Here is a 25,975-nt window from a genome sequence, read left to right as displayed (position 1 = left end):
TTAGAGTTAAAGTGCCAGAAAGATTTAAAATTACTTTCAGACCCCAAAGAAAAACGAGTGAGAGCTAAACTATGGTCTGAAAACCCTGTGGGCAGAAGGCAAGAGCCCAAAATGAGGTTCAAATTGTGCTGTAAAGTATAAATTCTGTCCAGCCGTGCCATAGATAACATGCCACTGGAGGCCTTGAGCCATGTGTACTGTCTCGCTGTCGGGTTTAACTCCCTCCACACATCCACAAGTTCTTGCTGATGAAGGACCGACTGCAACACCTTGACTGACCCCGGGTGAGGCTCAGGGCCATTCCTGTCCATCACTGCATTGTCAGTGCAATTAAAATCACCAGCTAAGAACACGACATCCTCTGAACTGCACTCAGCGAGTACGTCTTTCAACAAAAGAAAAAAAGAAATTCTCTCTTTGCCCTCATTTGGAGCGTAGACATTTATAAAAATAATATTTTTCCCCTGAATATGAACAACAACCTTCATGAGACGGCCTTTAACTTGCTCAATACAGTCGATGGACTCTGGGAGAATTGCTTTACTGAAGAGCACTGCCACCCCTGCGCTGGCACTGGAGCCGTGGCTCAAAAACGTCATGCCACCCCAGTCCCTCTGCCACTCCGACTCATTCATTGGGTCAGTATGAGTTTCTTGAAGAAAAATCACATCAAGTTTTTTCTGTTCTAAATATTGAAAAAGTACGGCTCTCTTTGAGGAGTCTCTGCAGCCGTTAACGTTCAAAGAGCCCAAAGAGAGAGCAGGCATTAGAAAGAATAGAAATGGAGCAGCAATGACAAGAACTTTAACTAATGAAGCAAAGAGGAACTGGTGTGGAGCCATTATGTGCTGGAGGTGAGAGACTTTCTAACTTTGCTGATAACATTCTTTAAACGATTAAATTCTTTTCTTTCCATTCCCAAAGGAACAGCATTACGCATAACACGCTTGGCTGAAACCAAAAAAAGTTCCAGGTCAGGAAAATGTTCTACAACATTGACCCTCCTTTTGCCTTCAAGAAAATCCAGAAAGCTCAGAATGCTTTCAGTGCTGTACTCCGTTTTTCCAAGAGTACCAGTTAAATTGTCACTTGACATGCAAGAGTCACTGTCCTCACCACCCTGCTGACTCTCCTCACACTCTGGGCTAATTGTCACCTCTCTGGTATTTAAAAAGCGATTTTTTAAAGACACATCAGCCCCCTCTGTCAGGTTCAAGTTGTTACTTCTCTTTGCACCAACTCCACCGTCTGAGGTTTCTTTCCTCTTTCTGGGGAGTGTCGTCCATTCTTCTTCAACATTCATTTCCTCAACAATTCCAGCTTTTTCTTCCCTAACTGCACTACCTGAAGTGGTGCCTGGTTCAGTTTCTGCCACAGCTTTGAGATTCAAGAGAGGGCGAGCAGCTTCACTGTGGACTGTGGACTCAGGACTGGCCTCGGCCCGCTCATCCACCTTAGATGGTTCACAGGCAGTAGCAGCAGCAGCATTCATACTTTCAATGTCATCCACCTCAGTTGGTGACGTTTCTCTGATAAGCTGCATAACCTCAACCTCAGCTGGGCCCTTTTCTTCAGCCTGATGTATATTTAGATTAGAGGACTTCAACTCGGCCTTAGCCAATCCGTCCACTTCAGGCATTTTTGTCTCAGCTTTCTTTATTTCACTCCTTTCAACTGTGGAGCTACAACTGGGTATCTGATTTTCAGAACTTCCTGAAGTCAAGCTAAGAGTACCTGTGGATACCTCACAGATAACAATCTGCTGATCTTCAGCATCGGAGTCGGAGTCCTCAGACTCATCCTCTACATCTGACTCCCTCACTACATGTATGTTACCTCCCATAGAATAACTTCCATCAGTTCTCTTACAATCAACTGCTTTGTGCCCTGCACCGCCACATTTAAAACATTTCATTGATTCAGAAGATAGAAACACAATATAATCACATCCATCAACTTTGAATTTCAGAGCAACATCTAACTCATTGTAACCTCTGTTGAGGAGCATAAAAACCTGTCTCCTAAATGAAACCACATGCTTTAATTCTGGCTGTTTACACCCCAAAGGAATCAAAGTAATATCAGAAATAATCTCGCCATACCTGCGCAATTCATTACGTAGCAGTTCATTCTTCAAGAAAGGAGGAACATTAGAGATTATAATCCTCTTTGCAGGAGTTGAAAGCGGCAAAACAGAAATGAGGGTTCCATTAATAACTAGGCCTTCCTGAACCAGTTGGTGAACTAAGGCCTCCTCATTTAGAAATACCACAACTGCCTTATTCATTCGTGAAGCAGAAATAATGTTTTTACATCCAATTATTTTTCCAATTTCAGTAACACACTTCTCTACTGAAACTACTGGATCAACAATCAACTTGATGCCATTTCTTCTGCTAAGATTTTCAAAGCCATGTGGCAAAAGGCCTGGCTGTATCCCTCGGGACACAGCCATCCTAGCCACTTCTTTTTAAAAACAAAATACTATATAAACTTGAAATAATAACTATATATAAATAACACAGCTAAAAATTAAGAGAAATGACTAGAAAAAAAAAAAGAATAAAAGAAAAAAAAGGAAAAAAAGAAAAAGCTACACTCACTCTCCTGCTAGCACAAAGGCCACTCCCACTCCAGACCAAAGCAATCGACACACAGAGTAACAGTAAGACAGGATAGATAGATAGATAGAGAATGAATGACCCATGAGTTTATTTTTTTTCAGTTTTGCATGCCTTATCTTAGGCTGTTACAGTGTTCCTGAATAAAATACAATAATTATGAGGATTTGAATAATGACAGGCAAAATATAACGTGATGTTAATTTTAGTATTGTAGGCAGGATAAGATAGATAGATAGATAGATAGATAGATAGATAGATAGATAGATAGATAGATAGATAGATAGATAGATAGATAGATAGATAGATAGATAGATAGATAGATAGATAGATAGATAGATAGATAGATAGATAGATAGATAGATAGATAGATAGATAGATAGATAGATAGATAGATAGATAGATAGATAGATAGATAGATAGATAGATAGATAGATAGATAGATAGATAGATAGATAGATAGATAGATAGATAGATAGATAGATAGATAGATAGATAGATAGATAGATAGATAGATAGATAGATAGATAGATAGATAGATAGATAGATAGATAGATAGATAGATAGATAGATAGATAGATAGATAGATAGATAGATAGATAGATAGATAGATAGATAGATAGATAGATAGATACTTTATTAATCCCAAGGGGAAATTCACAATAGACATGCAAACATAATTGTCATAAAAGTCTCATGTCTGCATGGGGTTTTCATTCTGTCCTGGTAATAATTTGGGTTTCTTCTTCCAACCCAAAAACATGCTTGCCAAGGCAACTCTGCATTGGTCTCATCAGATTGTTATACCAAACCAAATGAGCAGTTTTAGTTACATTTGAAGAAGCTTGTAAAAGTCTAAAGGGCTCACAATGAAACAAATCAAAAAGCCCACTTTTCTATCAATCCATTTTTGATTTTTAACTTTGCAGTCTTGTTTTAATTTTCACTCACATTGTATTTATGAACATTGGAAAAGAAGTGCCAAGCACCAAAGTTAATGGGAGTTGTTTTCATCAACAGACCATATCTCAGTTATTTGGTTATCAGGTCTTTGTGTTTTCATGGTTTATTTTAATGTTAATCATTTAGAGACATTGTGTTTTATTTTAGGTTTAGCATAACCTATGTCTTTATGTATTTAATGTTGCACGCTTTATTAGTTTTACATGTGATTGCTATACCATATATTTGCAAATATGTGCAAGGACTCTGGACCTAAATTCAGTGAAGAGTTACAGTATATACAAAGATAAACTGAAAATTATTGAAAATGTTTGTTCATAGCAGAAGCAAAGCATTTGTGTCAGATGCCTTTTTAGGGTAACTGGAAATTCTAAGTTATAAAAGTCAGTGTGTGTGTGTATATGAGTGAAACCCACTTCCTCTGATGGCTGAAACTGGCCAAAGTACATGTGCCCATTTCAACTGGCACATCCTCTGTGCAAAACATTAGTAGGCTGAGCAGTGCTGCCTCCTTTAAAAAGAAAATGAAGATAAATGTGTTGGTATTCTTGGCAAAACATACATCTATATCACAGTAGTGCATCTATTTTTATCTATCTATCTGTACAGTGTATATATAAAGTGTAACACAGACTGACTCACTCACTCATTAACAAAAGCACTTTCTCCCGTTTAGTTAAAAAGCTGAAATTTGGCAGGATTATACATCTAGGGCAGTAGTGCTAAAAACGACATTCTGATATATCAATATTTAGGGGTAATCCCCCCACCAATAGAAAAACTAAACCCCACAAAAATCCCCAAAATGCTCTGAACTGTTCAACTGACATTTGGTGACGTTATAGAAAAAAGAAAATTGACTGAGCCATGTTTTTTTATTGGTCGATATTTATTAAAACTAGGGGGCTTCGCCCCCTTCTTGCTTCGTTTGCCAACCCCCGGGCCAGCGCTACACGCTAGCCACTTTGCGTTTCTGCCGCTTGCATATGGTGATGCGGATGTACAATTTAAACAGATTTTTATTTTCATGGGAATTGTTACATATGCATAATAGAACTAACTATTTTACATTACAGTGAGTAATTAACCATATTAAAAAATAGTAAAACGTAATAATTTGAAAGTAAGTTATGTTTCATGTTGCGTTAAAGAGTTATTCGTTGCGTAATATGATTTTGTTCTGTTTGGCTTTGAAATTAACACGCAAATACTTTTTAAACTTACACTTGTACTGTAAAACTTCAGTAAAAACAATTTTTTGAATTAAATTTTCGTCAATATCGCATTGAGTTTTGATTCTGTGTTTAGACTTTCATCGTGATAATGCAACGTATAACTGTCTGTGATTGAATTTTATTTACTAGAGAGAAAGAAATGAAACGACTTTTTCGAATGTTTGGCTCTGAGATTTGTTAATTATCTTTGCAAAAGCAATTCTAACGGGAAACTGTTAACATTTAAATACGAATGGCATATCAAGATCCCCTTTGTTGTCTAATGTTATCCGCAGAAAATATACTACATTACCTTTCTTGGATACATCCTTCTTTCTACAGTAATTTGTGCGGATGAAGACTAGATGGTGTTAACGGTTGTAGATATTCTTCGTGATATTGTAAGTTGATGTTTTCATGTTCTGCACGATCACAAGCATCTGTTTCAGTATAGTCTATTGATACGCATTTAACCAATTTGCTGTGTAACTGATCAACATTATTGGCATTAATTTGTTTGACTTCATCGTTTCTCGGTGCTAGGATTGCCCGTGTACTCATTTTTTCTGTTGATCACCCTTCATGATGAAATTCTTAAATAAGATTTGGACATAAGTCTTCTTTAATTGGGAACTTAAAGTGAGGAAAACGTTAAAATTTATAAGAACTGAGAGAGCAGGATCTGTGTCTGTCAAAAGCATTCACACGAATGACAGGTGAGAGGACAAAGGACTCTTGAAAAATAGTCTTCTCATCCCAGCATTTTATATAGAATAGAGAGATTATGATTATGTACATGCTTTGTGCTATGCTGAGAGGGGGCTTAATGCAAATGGAGGACACAGCAGAAGCGACTGGCAGGCCGCCTAAACAGCAGCACTAACCAATAGGGTGGACACATGACTAAAGAGGTGGTGTGGTGTCCTGGACAGTAAAAAAAAGAGCTGTGATCATGTTTGCTATGTACAGTCAGGTGTAAAATGGAAGGAGAAAGATCTGCAAAGCTCAAGGAAGATGCAAAGGTCAATTTTTAGCAAGTGCGTTATAATGCTCCTGTGGGGGCGCAAGCCGCTGTGTCTGTAGGTATAGGTGTTGCTTTAGTAGAAGAATAAAGGGAGAGGAAGAGAAGTAGAGAAAGAAGTGACATCCTCAAAGACAAGACAAGGGGCATTGATGGCATCAGTTTAAATTTAAAGGGTCCCCCACAAGTTTCTCCATTGTAAAATACATTCGCACCTATGGACTTTGACAGGGGACTACCAACCCCCACCTCTGAAATCGTTTACATTTATATGTGCATCGCTTACATTGAACAGGGATGCCCAAACCCACAAGCCCGCTCTCCAAACTTCTTTCCATATCTATTCACATCTGCAGGCTTTAAAGCAGGACCAAACATAACTGACGAAAAACATGAAAAGAAACACTTGAGTGAACAGCTAAAACAAATGAAAATCATAAAATATCTAATAACGATAATAATATATACTCAGATTTCACATTTCAGATTAATCCTACTGATTTCCCATTTCAAGGATACATGTTTCCTATAAAACTGTGTTTTGCAATGACAAACAACAAAAGCCAAGTCACAAAGAAAAGCAGGAACGGACCTAATGCAGGAGTGTTTTACTTATGGACAACTGTGTATAGCATGTTCAAGAGGAAGCAGCTCCAGTGACCAAATATTATTATTCTTATTACTACTGCTTATTATTTGACAGATGCCTTTACCCGAGGTGACATTCAAGATACAGTTTGTTGGTTGGTTTGGTCCGTTTATAGGAGATGGACGTCTGAAGCAGAGCTCCGCTAGCAGCGGCTTTATTTTCCCACGTATTTCATATTATTTAGAGGTATCCTGTATTTAACCCGACCAAGGGACTTCCACTACAATATACAAGCATGAGTAACAAGAAGAAAAGTCAGAAAGAACCGGAAAAGAAACTTAAAGCTGCATCGAAGTCCGGACAGACTTCCGGCCTGAGTGCAGGTGTAAGGTATGGCATCACGGAGACTGACCTGGAACAGGCAGAAGAGTGCGCAGAATTCCTGGGGCCCCGCTCCATTGTATCGTCTCCAGTCGAGAGTGAAAATGGGAGCGAAGGCGCAAGTGATACAGGTCGCGAGGGATCGCCGATTTCTGAGGATCATTCGAGACTAGAAAGGGCTCTGCAGGACGTGCTCTCATCTACTCATCGCGAGCCTGTAACAGGAGCTGCATTTTCACTTGCGGAGCACGAAAGCAGAAGCGAACTGTCCGAACTGAAAGAGATGATCGCTACACAGATAGCTACACAGAAAGAGATGAACACTACACTGGCCACTGCCATGGTTACGGCCATGAATGAGCTTAAGAAAGATAACACAAATGATCTTAAGAAGGTGGCCACTGAGCTCAAGAAGGATAACAAAGATAAGGAAACGCGTCTATTTGAACGTTTCGACGTGAACTTTAAAGGCATGTTGGAGAAATTAGTGGAACACATTGAAGAAACTAACTCCAAACTGAAAAGGCTTGATGATCATATTAATGACGTTTCAGATCAGCTGGAAGACGTTAAGCAGGGACTCACGGCTCGAGTGGAAACAGCGGAACAAATGGCATCTAACGCCGATGAAAAAGCCACAGCTGCGAACTCGGAATACAAAAAACTTGGAGACAGACTTGCAGCCCTGGAGGATGGGTGCAGAAGAAATAATATAAGAATTGAGGGTATACCTGAGAAACGAGAAAGCTCAAGCCCAGTGAAATTTGCAGTAGAATTACTGTCTAAAATAATTGGAGATGACTTTAAACTCGACAATGAGATAGCCACGGCTTATCGCACAAAGATACCAAGCGCCTTTAAATCTAGGTCTTTTATTGTCCGCTTCGAACGACTAAGATGTAAGCTTGATGTGATGGCACTTCTCAGACACAAGCAAGAGATTATATTCGAAAATAATCTTATTCGTATTTTTCCCGACTTCTCACCATCAACAGCTGCAAAACGCAGATCCTACAACGACATTAAAAGGATGCTACGGGAAGCCGATATCAAATACAGCCTCTTGTATCCTGCCAAACTGAAAGTGGAAGTTCAAGATGGACATTATATTTTCTTCAGCAAAGAAGAAGCTGAAAAAGAATTAAAGAAGCTGTTTCCGACACTTTTTTTGAAAGTTAATTAAAATTAAAGAGCCGTATTCTATCAAGGCACGGGAAAGACCTATGATCTGATCGCTGGATCCATGTTTAAAGAGACTGGTATTATAATTATACATCTCTTATTTTCTTTTTTTTTTTTTTTAATCTTAATATCTTAACTTAAAAGCGCTGAAGATTATTTCAAGATTAAATATTGTTAATGAGAACATTTTCTGCAGATAGTATTAAGGATTTAACTGTAAAAGATATCTCTGTTTTAATTCTGTAACGCCGCTGCAGGGTGGGGTTTGTTTTGTTTTGGACGTGCTCTGTCTCTTCGTATGTCAGAGGACTGGAACATCGCGAAGTGGGGTCTAGCCTCATGTGGGGAGGCAAAATGGGGGGGGTGGGGGGATAAAGGGGGGAGAGAAGGAGAGCAGGTTATATCTAATCTATTCTTATAATCCTTATAATTATAAATATCAATGCAGCAACAGGCTAACATGCAACAACTCCTGGGGAATCTTGAAACTAAGATTAAAACTGCCATATTACCAATTAAAACTATAAAATGACATTAAAAACTCAGAATCAATGTCTCCATGATGGGACAGTTAACTTTGTGAGCTGGAATGTTAAAGGCCTGAATCACGAATTAAAGAGAAAGAAAGTATGCTCTCACCTAACAGGCTTAAACGCTAAAATAGTATTCTTACAGGAGACCCACTTACTAACCAAGGATCAGTTCAGATTACAAAAAGACTGGACTGGCCAAATGTTCCATTCTAGCTTTATAAAGAAAACTAGAGGGGTGGGAATTCTCATACATAGAACAGTTCCATTTGTAGCATCAGAGGTAGTGTCGGACCCTGAAGGGAGATATGTGATGGTCATGGGCAACTTATATAACAGTAAAATGATTTTGATAAATGTTTATGCACCCAATGTTGATGATAAGGAATTCATGCAAAATCTATTTGCATCCATTCCCAATGTGAACACTCATAAAATTATAATGGCTGGGGACTTTAATTGTGTTTTAAATCCACTCTTAGATAGGACTCCTGTGACAGGGGGGACGACATCTAATACTGCAAAGATAATTACACAGTTTTTAAATGATCACAACTTATCAGACCCCTGGAGGTTTCTTAACCCAAACTCAAGAACATATTCGTTCTACTCACCAGTGCATTATAGCTACTCAAGAATTGATTATTTTTTTATAGATAATAATTTCCTGCCTACAATTAAATCATGCAAATATGACACAATTGTTATCTCTGACCATGCCCCTCTAGTCTTGGAGCTAAAATCAATAAGCCCCTCGTACTCACCTCGCAGATGGCGTCTTAACCCTCTTTTATTGGCAGACGAGAACTGCACAGAATTTATATCCAAACAAATCAGCTTCTTCCTAGAGACAAACACGTCTACAGAGGTTTCTGCAGGAACACTCTGGGAAACTCTAAAGGCCTTCCTAAGAGGCCAGATTATTTCATATCTTTCCCATAGAAATAAATTAGAAACCAAGAAAGTGTCAGAGCTAAGAAATGAAATTACTAGAATAGATGAAGAACAAGCCAGGCATCCAAGTGAAGCTCTTCACAGGAAAAGGCAGGCCCTGCATACAGAACTTAACATCTTAACAACTAAAGAAACTGAACAACTTATTTATAAGTCTAGACAGCATTACTATGAACACGGAGAAAAAGCTAATAAGCTTTTAGCTCAACAAATTCATAAACAAGAAGTTCACAATGCAATACCAGTAATCACCAACAAGAATGGAGAAGAAATCATCGACCATAATAAAATAATGCACACATTTAGAGATTACTATAAGTCTTTATATTCCACTGAGCCCAAAGAAGACAACACGCAATCTAATGCATTTCTGGATAATTCACAAATACCACAAATAGATGCTTTAAGTGCTGAGGAACTAGATAAACCTCTAACGCTAACAGAATTACTAGACGCTATAAAGTCACTACAAAGCAGGAAATCATCAGGCCCTGATGGTTACCCCGTAGAGTTTTATAAGAAATTCTCCACTCAGCTAGCTCCACTCTTATTGGTAACATTTACAGAAGCTAAAGACCACCAAATACTACCTCAAACATTTCGACAAGCATTAATCACCGTCTTTCCTAAACAAAATAAGGACTTGTTACAATGTGCATCATATAGACCAATTTCACTCCTGAATAATGATGTTAAGATACTCTCAAAAATCCTAGCTAGAAGGATGGAGAAAGTGCTGCCCTCGGTAATATCACAAGATCAAACTGGATTTATTAAAGGCCGACATCTATCTTCAAATCTCCGACGCTTGTTTAATGTTATATATTCACCAGCAAAATCAAACACCCCAGAGATATTACTATCATTAGACGCAGAAAAGGCATTTGACATGATCGAATGGAATTACCTTTTCACTGCATTGGAGAAATTTGGGTTTGGCCCGAATATTTGTGCTTGGATTAAACTACTGTATACCAGTCCAGAAGCTTCAGTTTGTATTAATAAAATTTGCTCAGACTACTTTAAACTAGAACGTGGTACCAGACAAGGATGTCCCTTGTCGCCACTGTTGTTTGCAATCGCTATTGAACCACTGGCGGTTCACTGCCGAAATTCTCATCAGATAAAGGGGATTGTCAGAGAAGGACTGGAACAGAAAATTTCTCTATATGCAGATGATATGGTCTTACATATATCGGACCCAGAAAACACTGTCCCTGCTGTTTTAACAGCACTAACAGAATTTCAAAAGATATCTGGTCTTAGAATTAATCTGAATAAAAGTATACTCTTTCCAGTGAACTCACAAGCATATAATATTAAATTAGACACCCTACCTTTTACCATAGCAGATCAGTTTAACTCTTTTAGGGCGGATGTCGACTTTTGTCGACAGGAGGGGTTGAAGGCGAATGTCGACAAAAGTCGACATCCAGGGATAAAGGGCGACAATCAGCTGTTAATGGCGACAAATCTCACTGTCACGTCAGAGGCATTCCCTCTGTGCTTGGAGGAATGCTAGACTCGTTGACTCGGCAAATAAACCTTGCGTGTGCGTGAGTTGCGAAATGTAAACAAAGGCAAGATGGCACCGACATGTGAAAAGGCAGCGAAGCGAGTGCAGAAAAGAAAACACTTGGCAGACGATGTTTTGCGCATTACCGCGGAGTCGGACTCTTGATTTTTCAGAATCGGACTTTATTGGCAGTGATCAGGAGATCGAGCAAGAGAGTTAGAAGCAGGCATCAGCTGATCAGACACCAGCCGATGCCGCGCCAGCGGATCTGCTGCCAGTTGAGTGCCTTCGCGCAGCCGATGCATCTACGGCAAGGTTCGCATGGGATAAATACACAGACATTGATCCGTTGAGAGCCGATCTGGCTACCGGAGTTTACAAGACGGCATGGCTTGCTGTTGGACACGACAGATCACCAGCTGCTGTACTTCAGGCTGCTCTCTCCTGATGCTGCTTTTCAGCTACTGTCAGACGAGACAAACAGGTAGGCAGAGATTTTTTTTGAATCGCGGGCTGCGTTTGCATCGCATTCTCGTTTTTTTCAAAGTGGAAACCCACAACGAAAGACGAGATGAAGCGCGCTGTGGCATTACAAATAGAGATGGGACAGAACTGGTGATATAACTTCAGGGAGCATTGGTCCAAACGTGTTTTGTCCCCTGGTGGCTTAGGTACGTGCTGCTGCAAAGTTTTATTCACTTCTGTAATAAACAGAAGCAAATCCCATGGGGTGAGCCAGGCTATAATGCCATACATAAAGTTCATAAAGTTTCAGAAGATGAAAAGAGGTGACAATACGGTTTTCATGCAGGCAGAAAACTTGGTGGCAGTGGCATGGCACGATGGCAAATGGGTGACTTGTCTCTCTACAGTACACACTAACAATATATGTTAGAAAGTGCAGCAACAGACAATTGAAAAATAGGCACCAAAACAACACATAGAGAATTCAGGCTCATACAACATGCAAGACAGTAACATTTGTCAAAAGTAAATATTTTTTGTTGATTTGATATGTTAAACAATTGCTTTGTGTTCTTTTTTAAAAAATGTTAGTTTTTGGAAAAATATTCAGCCCTGGGAGAAAAGAAACAAAAAAAAAATTAGCCCTAAAAGAGTTAAATACCTAGGGGTAAATATCACAAGTAAACATAAAGCTCTTTATCAACAAAATTTTGGCGTCTGTATGGAAAAAATTAAGCAAGACTTGCATAGATGGTCAACCCTTCATCTCACTCTAGCCGGAAGAATTAACATTGTTAAGATGAATATCCTTCCTAAACTTTTCTTTTTATTTCAAAACATTTCAATATATATCAATAAATCGTTTTTTAAACAGTTAGATTCAATAATAACCTCATTCATTTGGAACTCAAAACACCCACGTATCCGAAGAGCGACCCTACAAAGACCTCAGGCAGAAGGTGGCATGGCTTTACCTAATTTTCAGTTTTATTACTGGGCAGCAAACATACAAGCCATAAAAACCTGGACACAAATAAATGCACATACACAGGCTTGGTCTGCAATAGAAGTAAAATCCTGTAGTACTTCTTTATATTCCCTGCTCTGCTCTCCAATAAATGAAAGTTATCGCAAATATACTAATAACCCAATTGTGCTTTACTCACTCAGAATATGGAACCAAATTAGGAAGCATTTTAAGATGGAAAATCTTTTATCAGTGGCACCTTTGCAAGGGAACCACCTCTTTCAACCTTCACAAGTATATCCAGTTTTTAATACCTGGAAAAGTTTTGGGATTAAAATGCTCAGAGATCTTTATATAGACAACATATTTACATCTTTTGAACAATTACGTTCAAAATTTAACCTCCCAGCTACACATTTCTTTTACTATCTTCAAATTAGAAATTTTGTTAAACAGAAATTGCCCGATTTCCCCCACCTTGCACCCTCCACAATGCTGGAAAAAATACTGCTTAATTCCGAGGAAACAAATACTATTTCCGCAATATATAAAATCTTATTAGAGTCCCTACCTTTCAAAGATCCAAGAGGACATTGGGAAGAAGATCTCTTAATCAATATATCAGAAAAGGAGTGGAAGGTAGCAAAGCAGAGAATTCACTCGAGTTCTATATGCGCAAAGCATAGAATTATTCAACTAAAAATTATATATCGAGCTCATCTGTCTCGCTTAAAACTGTCCAAAATGTTTCCAGGCCAGGATCCAACCTGCGAGCGCTGCAACCAAGCTCCTGCCTCACTGGGTCACATGTTCTGGGCCTGCACCAAACTAACATCATTTTGGACAAAAATTTTTAAGTGCCTCTCAGACAGCCTTAGTGTCACAATCCCTCCTAACCCACTAACAGCTGTGTTTGGTGTCCTTCCAGATGGACTTGAATTGGAGAAGGACAAACAAACGGTGATTGCATTCACTACACTCTTGGCACGCAGACTTATTTTGTTAAATTGGAAGAATCCTAATTCTCCTCTTATAAGTCAGTGGGAAACTGATGTTTTATATTATTTGAAATTGGAAAAAATCAAATTTTCAGTTAGAGGATCTGTACAAAATTTTTTCAAAACTTGGCAGGATTTAATCAATATTATTTTAGAATAAGAGAATTAACTATTATTGTATTTAACTCCCTTCTCCATCTCTTATTTATATAGATATTTACTTCTCCCCTTCTTTTGTCTAATGTTGCCTTATTAAAAAGCTTAAAGAAATTTTCCTTTAGCTAAGCTCTCCTTCTCAGGGGTGGGGTTTGATTTGTTTTCAAATTTGTTGGGTTATAAATGGATCTGTTTGTATGGAATGATTACAATGAAAATTAATAAAATAAAAATATATAAAAAAAAAAGATACAGTTTGTTACATTTCTTTTGTTTTTCCAGTTGGAGCACAGGAGGTGAAGTGACTTGCACCCGAGTAACTAAGGGAACTGTAACTGAGGCCTACTGTCTTGTAAAATTTCCTGGACAAAGTCAAGTAACACAGCTAGTTATGAAATATTATCCATTATGTGTTTTATATAATATATATATGTTTTTTTTTTTATTTCAGGTTTTGCTTTGAGCATAATTAGCAATATAATTCTATTTGATGTTAAATGTATGTCAAAGCAGACTGGTTTTATGTATTTTGGCTTACCTTGATAGATTATACAAATAATGCATATGTAGCATTATGCTGTAATAGTTAAGTTCCCATATATTGATATTTCTTACTGTACTTCTTATTTAAAACTAAACTAGAAATGTGTGTGTCACAGCAGCTGCCACTAAACCAAAGATAAGTTAAACTGCAATCTCTCCCATCGATCACATTTTGGCTATCCTCACCTTAGGGAATCCTCCCCAGGACCACTGCATCTGAGGTCCAGCTGCCTCGGGAGGTTTAACCAGCAACTCTGAGTCACTCTTTGGTGAGGAAGGTCGACTCTGAAAAACACTGATGATACATACCAAAAAATGAAAAAGAGAGCGTAAGTCGAAGAAATCTACTGGTAGGGAAAAAAAAAACAACAAACAGCTTCAGCACACCAATGTTAGAGTTAAAAAAAAATTCCATTTAGTTAGTTTGTTTTATTAAAAGTAAAGGTCTCTGTCTCACATTGCTGTCTGTATTTCTATAACGGTGAAACAGAAAGTTGACAACTGAACAAGTGCATTTGGGGGCTGCTTGGGTGATGATGTAAACCGGCTAGGTGCTTTTTAATGACAACTAATTTATATTCAGGTAATATGAAGTTCAGAGAAGTAGAGAGACCAAAACAAAAACACACAGTGCCCACTCCTGGACTATGACATCTGTGCTAGGAAAAACAGGCATCCAACTCAAAAACTACTGACTGCCACCTTCAATCTAGCTGGCATCAAGAAAAGTTTGGCAAAAGCTCCACAGAACCCAAACCTGTAAGGAGCTGATCCCAAATGACCAATTATGGAAGACTCTAGAATGACACCTATGGGAGAATATATTACAGGCAAAAAGTTAACAGACATTTTAATGGAAGAATAACTGTGCAGAATTCTAGATGTGGGCCACCATGTGCTACTAGAAGAACTAATAATCCATCCAATCCATTATCCAACCCGCTATGTCCTAACTACAGGGTCACGGGGGTCTGCTGGAGCCAATGCCAGCCAACACAGGGCACAAGGCAGGAAACAAACCCCGGGCAGGGTGCCAGCCCACCGGAGGGCGCACACACACACACATACACCAAGCAAGCACACACTTGGGACAATTTAGAATCACCAATGCACCTAACCTGCATGTCTTTGGACTGTGGGAGGAAACTCACGCAAACACAGGGAGAACATGCAAACTCCACACAGGGAGGACCTGGGAAGCGAACCCGGGTCTCCTTACTGCGAGGCAGCAGCGCTACCCACTGCGCCACCTGAACTAATAATCATTTTGTTAAATAGTTATTTTTATAGCTTTTTGCTCACTATTTACATACACTATTTACAGAAAATGGTATTTCATGTTATTTATAAAAAAAAGCACAGCTAATTTGAGAGCACCTTCACAAATCATTAATAATAATAATAATAAATTTTATTTATATTGCGCTTTATATTTTAACAATCTCAAAGTGCTACAGAGTAACAATAAAATAATAAAACAAGAGAATCTATTTGTACTTTAACATTACATTAAACCCTCAAACAGTTAATGTAAATAACTTTCCGTTGTTTGTTATTTCTTGAGTTTGTGTAAAAAGCTAAATTTCATTCCCCCTTGAAAAAAATAATATATATCCTCTCTCAATTTATTTAGTGCTTAAATGAGTCTAACCTTTCAGGAGGTGTCCACTCTCCATCTGAAAAGGGGTGAACATCACTTGGCTGTGGGCACTCAAGATTTTCAATTGGATCCTCTGAAAACGAATAGTAGATGGACTTACTGTAAACATAAAAAAAATAATACTTATTATCAAAAGAAATATATTTTTAAATCTGTTTCTCTTATTCATACTCAGATAACATACCTATTGTTATACTTTGTTTCGAGTCACATTTCCCACCCTGACAGCCAGCACGATCATACTGTAAACCACCAATCCCAACAACAGCAGAAAAAAGACAAAAAAATACAAGCGACAGACACTAATGTCCTACTAGTGACTGTCACAAGTATACAACAAACCAACAGAAGTATATGAAAGAAAAAATAAAAGGAATTATTATCAGAAAAATACAAAAAAGTATTTACAAAATCCTTTCTTGCAGTTCACCCCCAATATGAAGAACATCAAAACACAATTTACAATAAACAACCAATAAACATGATACCAATAATACAGGGAATTTTGCTAGAAAAAAAAAAACTTTAAAAAGTATGTTAAATAAGTTCTTTTGTTTTTTTGTTCACTAATCTGAAGTATTCCCAAGCATTACACTTAAAAGTTCAAAAGACACGATTCCCCAACAAGGCCCCCTCTCACATTCATCCAAGGAAAAAAAAAAAAAAAAAGCTATGCCACATTTCTGCCCTTCTTCTTGCCTTTCTCCTCTAATTAATGTGTGTTCACCTGTTGGGAGTTCTGCAGTTTCACACGTGCTCTACCACCGTTCTTTAACCCTTTCCTTCCTGCACAGTCCCTCCTTCTCCCATTTCTTATTGTGCCCCCTTCAACCCCTTCACAGGCTTCTGTTTGCCTAGACAGACTCGCTTTATCATTAACCAGAAACACTGAACGGTACAAACAGACAATGGCCAACTGTCCACATGACAACTGTTACAACTAACTTGTTTTTATGCTAGTTTGCTTTTCAAAGATTCCACAAAGTGCATCTTTCTAAATTGCAACACTCTCTGTTGCTATCCCAAATTCTGACTTAGGTTATCATTTTTTCTTGTTACATATTTCACTACATTATTACATACCAGGCTAGTAAGTGGGGGAAAGTGCCATCACCCTGGCCCTCGCCATCCAGCACCCCTCGCTTCTCAGACTCTAATGTGTTCAAGAGGGAAGGGGGACTCTCAGGTATTTCCCGCTCATCTGATGAAGAGTCTCCATCCTCTCTCCAGGGAGTTTCAGTTCTCGTACGTTTCCGTCGCCGTTTCTTCCTACGGGAGACGGTGGGAGTGTCAGCTGTCCTGGGAATATCCAAGCTCTGCTGTGGAATTGGTGACGTGCAGAGATGCACTGGAACCTGCAACAAAGAATAAGAGACAAGTGTTTTTGTGCATATTATCTTTGCAGAATTCCATAGTCTTTTAAATTCTAACTGTTCCAAATTTAGCAATTATGTTCTCAAATGGACTCGAACACAATAACAAGCATTAACAAGGAAAATGTACTAAATTTGCTCATGCTCATGTAGAAACAGACAAAACACAGTTCGTTTCCTCCACTTCAGTCTGTGAAGTTACTTGACTGACATCATAAACCAAAATGTACAATAACTAACAAATAATAATAATTCATTACATTTATATAGCGCTTTTCTCAGTACCCAAAGCGCTATCCACATAGGGAGGAACCGGGAAGTGAACCCACAATCTTCCACAGTCTCCTTACTGCAAAGCAGCAGCACTACCACTGCGCCACCTGTGAGGACATGGACTATCCTTACCATTTTTCTTCGTTTCTTAATCAAATACCACTGCGACATTCTGTGCTGTTAAATATATTAATATCACCAAAAAAGGCACCTGCAAAAATGTGTAAAAAAATAAACATTAAGAGCCAGCAACCTGGGAATCTTCATTTTCTTCCACAAAGAATGCTTCTCCATTGTCACCAAGCTTCATATGTAGATCAACAGGCTCTCCATTGATTTCAATATCCACCTGCAAGAAGAAGGGAAAAAAACACACACACAAACAAAAAGGTGTTGGACTTGTGCACAGATTTATGTTTTAATGAAAATATTTTACTGAGCCATTTTGTTTTTTCTTTTAAATTCTCTAACCAGATCATTATCAGAAAGGCAAACAAATGTGAAATCAAACATCAAAGTTTACCCTACACCACCCATAAATGTTAACATAGTTCTGATATCTTAAGATGGGAGGCATAAAGGAGAGGTTATCTTAATTAGCTTTACCAAAACTTATACTTATGGTATAACTAACAGAAGTTTAACTTTAAATTAACAACTTGAAATTTGCAACCAACTTTGACCAAAAGGCCTAGTAGTTTAAAACTTTCAATACTTTACCCTATGATACGATAAGTCACATGGTGGCCTTATATACTCAGACAAACATCAACGAGGCAAACAGTTTACAAAAACAAAACCGCCCATTTTAGCAAATGCTCCATAATCACTCAGAGTCTTCCATTGGCCTTAAAGGACCAGGCCTCCAAAGGTTTGGCATACTACAGGAAGAGCTCCTGGCTCCCATTGTCCTCCATCAGCCTGCAATTGCTACAACCTATGGCCATTTAGGTCCTAGGCCACAATCCTCTTTTAAAGGGGACAGGCACCCATTTGAGGCGCACATACTGGGTTTACTGCTTCACAGCAGCCCCTGCATTTGACATTGGCACACATAGGATCATTCCTGGTTCCAGCGTAATGCTCTCCATTTAGCCCTGTCCTAGTGGTGCTCACGAGCCAGGCACACGGACTCACCGTATAACCTCCAAGAAACAAAGGTCAATAATAATATGGAGCAGAAATCATAAAGTAAAGGTTATTTGAAAATTATGTGGTAACCACAATGCATAGAAGCTTACATAATACAACATGTTCACAATGGCTTATGGGGAGTCTGAACATGCACAGCATAGCATTCTGCCCTTAGTCCAGTTGAAGCTAACATGTAGCGAACATGTAGGACTGCATCATTGTTGAACAACGCGCTGTAGTGAGATTTCCTTAGGCAGAGGATATGAAATCTCCAGCAACTCTCTGAAGGATGTTGGCTTAGTACATAAATGAAAACAGAATGACTCAACAAAAAGTTTATGAATGGGTAGAAATGTTTGAAACAGGAACAACAAGTGTAACTGACAAAGCTCGATCTGGACAATCATCAAGCCCACATCGACATGGCAAATGACTTCATCATAGAAGACCGACTGATTACACTGTCCGCTGTTGCCGCACATTTGGATATTAGATATGGATCTGTACATGCCACCGTGCATGATGACTTGGGGTATCAAAGTTTGTGCAAGATGGGTACCCAAACAGCTTACTGATCTGCAGAAGACAGCATCCTTCCTTCACCTACCTATAAGCTGTTGTGAACACCTTTTAATGTCTTAGCTTCAATCTATTGTGGTTACTTCATAATTTTCAAATCATCTTTTTGATTTACCCTTGTACTTTACATGCAACCACATACAGTACATAAACACTTAAGGACATTATTTTCAATGCTATTTCCCATCCTAAAATTGTTACTCTCTAAACTTTAACCTGTACTTAATGCTTAATTCCAACAATCACCCATCCACAACTAATAACATTAGGAATGCTGTCTTGAAGTATGCAATTTTTCTTTTAAAATTGTCTTTAATAATTGGCTATCCCTTTCCAATAATATACTGTACTTTACAATTCACTATGAAACATCATTGCATTTAAATGTAAACAGTAAACGTTGAGTTAAGTAAATTTGTTAAAAAATGCAGCTATAAACAAAAAAAAGAAAGAAAAGAAAAAGACAACATCCAGGTCTTCCAGCACTCACCACTTTCTCCCTCGATCGCAGCACACCCAGCTTGCCAAAGCGTACATGGAAGGGGGAGCACTGAAGAGACCCATCAGGCTGACGAACTACAATCACATCAATCCCTCCTGTTAAAGTCGCTGGGTTTAAGCCTTTATAAAGTTCCTTGACAGTAACAAACACAGTTTCTGCCAACTGCCCCACGTAGTTCATGGTCTGAGACTATGGAAAGAGAAAGAAGCAAACAAATAAAATATTGCTCAAAAACCATTAACTGATCTGAAGGTCTGAGAAACACTTGAAAATCCAGGCTACTTAATACTACTAAGGTCCACACACAGAAATAAAAATGAAAACTATTACGGGAGACAAAGCAGTGCCAGTTTTTACCTTGACATAACTTCTTAATATAAAAATTAAAATATAATAAGAGTACAATACACTAATAAAATAATGACTGAGTTACACATTAGGTCTCTTTCCAAAATTTCATTCTATCATCTCCGTAACATTGCCCACCTCCGTCCATTTCTGTCCTTTAATGATGCTCAAACTCTGGTTCATTGTTTCATAATGTCTCGTATTGATTACTGTAATTCCCCCTTCATCTGCCTCCCTGCAAAATCTATACAGAGGCTACAGTACATTCAGAATTCGGCAGCCAGAGTCGTCACCCACACAAAGTGTTCTGCTCACAGCTCCCTTGTTCTCTTCCAGCTTCACTGGTTACCGGTTCCATCAAGGATTAAATTCAAGATGCTGCTTCTCACCTTCAAAACCCTACATTACCTTTGCCCCCAACTGCCTCATTCTGCTCTTAGCTTCTTACACTCCTTGTCGCTCTCTCAGGTCCTCGAGCAGTAATCTCCTTACTGTCCCACACACTAGACTCTCTACCCTGGGAGGCAGGCCGTCCATTGTTATGGACCCTCAACTCTGGAACTCTCTTCCTCAGTCTCTGAGATTGCTCCTCTTTCTGCACCTTTAAATCTCAACTGAAAATTTTCCTCTTCTGTGTAATTTTTTTTTTTTACTCTGTATGTAAAGCAACCGTGGGTTTGTGAAAGGCACTCTATAAATGGAACTTATTTTTATTACTATTATAACAGTAGAAATAGAAAGACACAGATATATAAGCAGTTTTTCTTAACTTTAAAGGTCAGACAAACTTGCTTGTTGATGTGTTTACATGAGAATGTTTTAAACTCTGAAAAAGGAAGAATGATGAGCAAGATAACCAGGATTTTCAGCACCTCCTCATGGAAAAATATGTTTCTTGTGGATTTTTGTCAAGAGCTAACTGAACCAAAGTCTGCATGTTATACCACACACACACACTTAGCGTGGAATGTGCGCAATTCATTTAGTTTGTCTCCATGAAGTTTATTTATTTCACAGTATAGTACCATACAATCCATTTTTCCTTTATATCAATAATATTTCATTCTGACAGATATTTTTTTTTAATTTTACTCACCCAAAAAAGCAGGTGCCTAAATGTATTCTACTGTGAGACATTTCAGTGGTTTTCAGTGTCAACAAAGCATTTCTAGGGAGAAACAGCTGGTTTAGGAAGCCATTGTAAAGTATCAGCATCAGGTGTGTGTAACAGTATAAGCGAAGTGCCTTGTAGTGGAGGCCGCTGTATCTGCACGCATTCCCATATTGTGTTGTTACTTTTCTGTATCCTGGTATTGTAGCTGATACCGTAGAGCTGCCCTACACAAATGAATCTGAAGTGTAAAGGGTGGCTTCTAAAAATGGAGGAGTTAAAGCTTTAGCTAAATTACAGTTAAATAATATTATCGCTAATAAGAGATATAGTTTTCAATGTTCAAGGATATTTACATTTGTATGTACATATTTTATGGTGTTTACTGTTGATGACTTATTTTTAGATCACCTTTCCTACAGTAAAAATCAGCCCAAAGTCTTTACAAGAACAGTTATAGTACAACTGCTTAAATACTGATATAACCGATATACTGTAAATAGCAGGAAATCACCATAAAGTGACTTGCTCAGAAGCACGAGTCCGAGGTGGGATTGAATGTGTAGTGCACTCTGATCTGTACAAGACAGAAGCATGCTATAAAAATATGGATTAAATGCCATTATTTTGCAAGATAGCAACAAAATAGATATTGTTTTCAAAGATTCACCATACCATTTTTTAAGCACACTTAATCCTGAGCAGGGTCACAAAGGGGCTTGAGCCTATCCCAGCAAGTATAGGGTGCAAAGCAGGGCCTCAGATATTTCACATAACTAATAAAAACCTAACTGATCAATTGTGATCTGTTAGTTTGTATTAAATAATGGAAATGAGATTTTTGAGACACACCAAGAACTAGAAAAATGGCAAACTCTTTCCTCAATTTCCCCAATTGTGGGATTCAACGTTATACATTTAGAAATGCAAGACAATTCCATTTTTATTTATAAAGCACATTTAAAGCAGCCTAAACCAAACCAAAGTGTTATAGAACATAAGCTAAAAAGAACTGAAGAACATATATAACAATAACAAAACCACAACCATGACAAACCATATAAAAAAGGATATACTCTAAATATCTGTGCACACACACACATACACACTCATAATCATGAATGTACATGAACCAACCTATACAAACATAATGTTTAATCTCAAGAGGGATCAAAGACAAGCGAAAAGAAGATAGTCTTTAATGATGACCTATAAGTACCTAATGTCAGCCAGACCTAACATAATAAGCTAAACTATTCCAAAGAGAGGCAGTGTCCACTGCAAATGCCCGATCCCCCCTTTGCTTCAGTGTCGACTTTGGCACCACTAAGAGCATCTGGCTAGCAGACCGCAGTGCCCTTGTTGGTGTATAAACGTGAAGGAGCTCCAAAAGGTAAGAGGGGGCCATACCATTCAAACACTGAAAAACAAATATGTAAGCAAGAAAAGAAAAACATAATATACAGCATACTGGTGCGCATACGTACTTGTTATATAAATGTGTCCTCCTCTGTCATCGGTTCACCTGTTCTGGTACACCTTTGGAATGTGCTAGAAAGTCTGGCATTGTTTTACTGCGATCAAGGTTTAACATTTATCTACTGTTTATGAACACATTTTATGGTGGGCTAGGGCTAACATAAGGTGGATGCACTGGCACACTGTTTTAGTAATTATATTTACATAGAAGTCAGTAACACATTTAAGAAGAGCTAATCAATTTAAGCCAAACTTCACATATTGTGGCTCATTGGTGGACTCAACCTTACAAGAAAACTGTTGCAAAATAGAAAGAAAAAAAACCCACATAATTATGTAATAAATGAACACCCACACTTAAGATGTAAAAGGTGTTTTTTTTTTTTGCATTTTTCTCTTTACATCTAGTTTACAACGCTCTCACTTCTAGTTTACGTTTTCTCACTATGTATTCTCTTCCACAACTGTGTCTCAGTTGAAGTACAAACAGCCACAAAAACACTAAACAATGGTACAGGGTGGTCAAAATCTCCTGCAGTGGTTTGGGAAAAAATCAGCAGGCTTCTAGCTTTTTTGTTAAGAATGAACAAGTTTGCCTATAATGTCGAAACCAAATGAAAACTCAAAGTTGAAAACTCAGACCCTGTCACAAAAGTTTCCCCTACATACAGTATATGAAGGAGAAGGACAAAAAAAAATTTCATCTTTATGAAATGCAGATTTATCATAGTAACAGTTCTTAATGCAAAGCGTGTCAGCTCAAACATCAGACCCAGTGGGATACACACATGAAATTAAGATTCAGCAAAATGGCTACCCGCTCTCCTTCATAATGAATGTGTCTCAGCAGCACTCCTCTCCATAAAATCTATACAAAACAATGTGTATTTTTACTAAAGAAGCATTCATACTGTTTTCAACAAATATTTAAAACCAGTAACGGCGCACTGGTAATCCACTTGACTTGAGCATCCATAGTTTTCATCCTCTTTCTCTGTACATTTAGCATTCGTTTGCTCAGAGGTTGATATGCTTGCTGCTTCCTGAGCAGCACTTCCTTACTCCACCCTAGCGGCCCGCTGCTTCTCTTCTTTCATCGAATTTTTTCGCGTTAAAACTGATTGTTAGTTTTTGTGTTGCAATTACTTTGTACATTTTCTTTAATTTTTCACTTAATCTGGCACTTAAGTCTTCAATCTGCCTTAAGAATGATTAGCGAAGGTGGTAGGGAATGAGAACGGCGCCTGTACGCATGCGCCGCACAGCCACCCTGTTGCGTGCTGCCGAGAGTTGATTCTACTATAAAATAAAAAGAAAATAAAGAGAGTAATAAAATCATCACCCCGAAAGCGGATAGTACACGTCACGTAGTATATGTGTACCTAATTTCAAGTCAATAGGTGAAATGGTTTGCGAGCTACAGGTGATTTAAAATCCTGGACAGACAAACGAACAGCCACGGTAGCGTATTACAGAAGAAGATATTCCTGACACTCACTAAAAAAAACGTGTGGTTCTTCACATACTTGAAGAGAAGACATCATGTTGTACCAGAAGCAGAGAAAATGTAACTTAGTGTAACTGATCACCTGGAATATGTGGTTACTCCCTTATGTCTGACCTTACAGGTTTACACAACAGATCCTCGAGAACTTGTGATGGAAAAAATTTCAAATAAGAAATCGAATGATGGGTGAATTCAGGGAAGTGGAGGAAGTGAGAGGTAAAAGAAGAAAACAGCATATGTGCAGAACATGTTTGATGAGTTCAGGCACTAGGCGATTTAAGACTTTTTCTTCTCTTTTCACTTGAAATGTTTAATGTATGTTGCTCTTCTGTGTGAAGGTTCCTGTAGCTCACCATCTGTTATTAAATTATGTTATAATAGCTTTGCATAAACACAAAAGGCCACCTGCCTATCCCACAAAACTGTCCGTTAAATCAGTGCCATCAAATGTGCAGACAATGTTATTTAAAGAAAGGAGAGACACACTGGTACACAAATTCCAGATGAATACCAATAATAATTCACACAGTGTCATAACTGACAATATAAGGCGAAGGTCACGCCAATTTTTATTACTTCCTCTACATTCTATTCATAAGGGCAAACAACATTCTGTCTGAACTGATGATTTAAATGAGCACAAAATAATAAAATTAGGTACACATCTCATTTCTCCTTTAAATATTTTTGACCTAGGACTGTTAGTTTAATCTTTCTTTGTGATCACTATTTTAATCAAAAAGTTAATTATAAGAATCATGACCACTGGCTGTTAAAAACAAAAGACGAGAGCAATTCACAAGGGTTCTACTCCCAAGACCCAAACAGAGTCCACCCACTGCACTGCCTCTAAAAAGCAGTCACCCCCTTGGAAGTTTTGGCATATTCTTGTCATATAATATTGAATGACACAGGATTTCATTGGGCTTTTTTGACATTGATCAAAAGCATAAGACTCTTTTTAGAGACAAAGTCAGAGAGGCGAGATTGCGTTGGTTTGGACATGTGCAGAGGAGAGATGCTGGGTATATTAGGAGAAGGGTGCTAAGGATAGAGCTGCCAGGCAAGAGGAGAAGAGGAAGGCCTAAGAGAAGGTTTATGGATGTGGTGAGAGAGGACATGCAGGTGATGGGCGTAACGGAGCAAGATGACAAGGACAGAAAGATATGGAAGAAGATGATCTGCTGTGACAACCACTAACAGGAGCAGCTGAAAGAAGAGGAAGAATGTCAAAGTGAAAACAGATTCCTGCAAAAGAGTCTAAATTATTTAGAAATATAAGATACAATATAACTGATTACGCGAGTATTCACCTCTTTCCAGTTAGTGTTTACTAGATGACACCTTTGGCAGCCATGACAGCCTTCAGTCTTGTGTGCACAGGTCTCTCTCTGTCAGCTTGGCCCATCTCCACACTGCCACTGTTCTACATTCTTCTTTGCACAACTGCTCAAGCTCGGTCAGGTATTATGGTGATCGAGAGTGAACAGCGTTTGTCATGTCCAGCCCAAATTCTCAGTTGGATTGAGATGTATACTGTGACTCAGCCACTCCAGGACATTAACAGTGTTGTTTTGAAGCCATTACACTACAGTTTTGGCTTTATGCTTGGGGTCATTGTCTTGATGAAGAAGGCCCAGGTTTCTTGTAAACTGCATCAAGTTTCCCTCCAGGATTTCCCCACACTTTGCCACAATGCAGAACTATCAACTGAGTGCCAATTTCATAATTAGAAGCCAGACCTAGCAGATAAGGAAACTTCGTATTTAATTCTACGGGCTTATTAGTGCTTTCACTCTTTCAAGACAAATCTTTATCAAAATGTACATTTTTCATTTCCTGAGGGCATTATTAATATGTTTCGTGGTGCTGAACACATATGTACCATTTGTTCCTTCCATTCTCTCTC

At 38.3% G+C, this 25,975-nt stretch overlaps 2 protein-coding genes across 3 annotated transcripts in view; both read right to left on the bottom strand.

Moving 5' to 3' along the window:
- The window catches only part of rprd1b (regulation of nuclear pre-mRNA domain containing 1B), a 1,182,184-nt gene that overhangs the window by 12,365 nt on the left and 1,143,844 nt on the right, over positions 1-25,975 (bottom strand). The gene's annotated exons all lie outside the window — the stretch shown is intronic.
- The window catches only part of LOC114659547 (phosphatidate phosphatase LPIN3-like), a 104,312-nt gene that overhangs the window by 42,365 nt on the left and 35,972 nt on the right, over positions 1-25,975 (bottom strand). For both annotated transcript variants that reach the window (XM_028812098.2, XM_028812099.2), the window contains 5 exons: positions 19,610-19,810; positions 17,660-17,755; positions 16,844-17,115; positions 15,752-15,859; positions 14,287-14,395 (listed from right to left, as the gene is read on the bottom strand). In XM_028812098.2, coding sequence (XP_028667931.1) covers positions 14,287-14,395; positions 15,752-15,859; positions 16,844-17,115; positions 17,660-17,755; positions 19,610-19,801 — 777 coding nt within the window. In that variant the 5' untranslated portion in view covers positions 19,802-19,810. The remainder of the gene's footprint in view (positions 1-14,286; positions 14,396-15,751; positions 15,860-16,843; positions 17,116-17,659; positions 17,756-19,609; positions 19,811-25,975) is intronic.

Source organism: Erpetoichthys calabaricus, chromosome 10 (assembly GCF_900747795.2).
Source record: "Erpetoichthys calabaricus chromosome 10, fErpCal1.3, whole genome shotgun sequence".
Classification (NCBI taxonomy): Eukaryota; Metazoa; Chordata; class Cladistia; order Polypteriformes; family Polypteridae; genus Erpetoichthys; species Erpetoichthys calabaricus.
The sequence above is the reverse complement of the archived record's forward strand: the minus strand, read 5'-3'. Positions and strand labels throughout refer to the sequence as shown.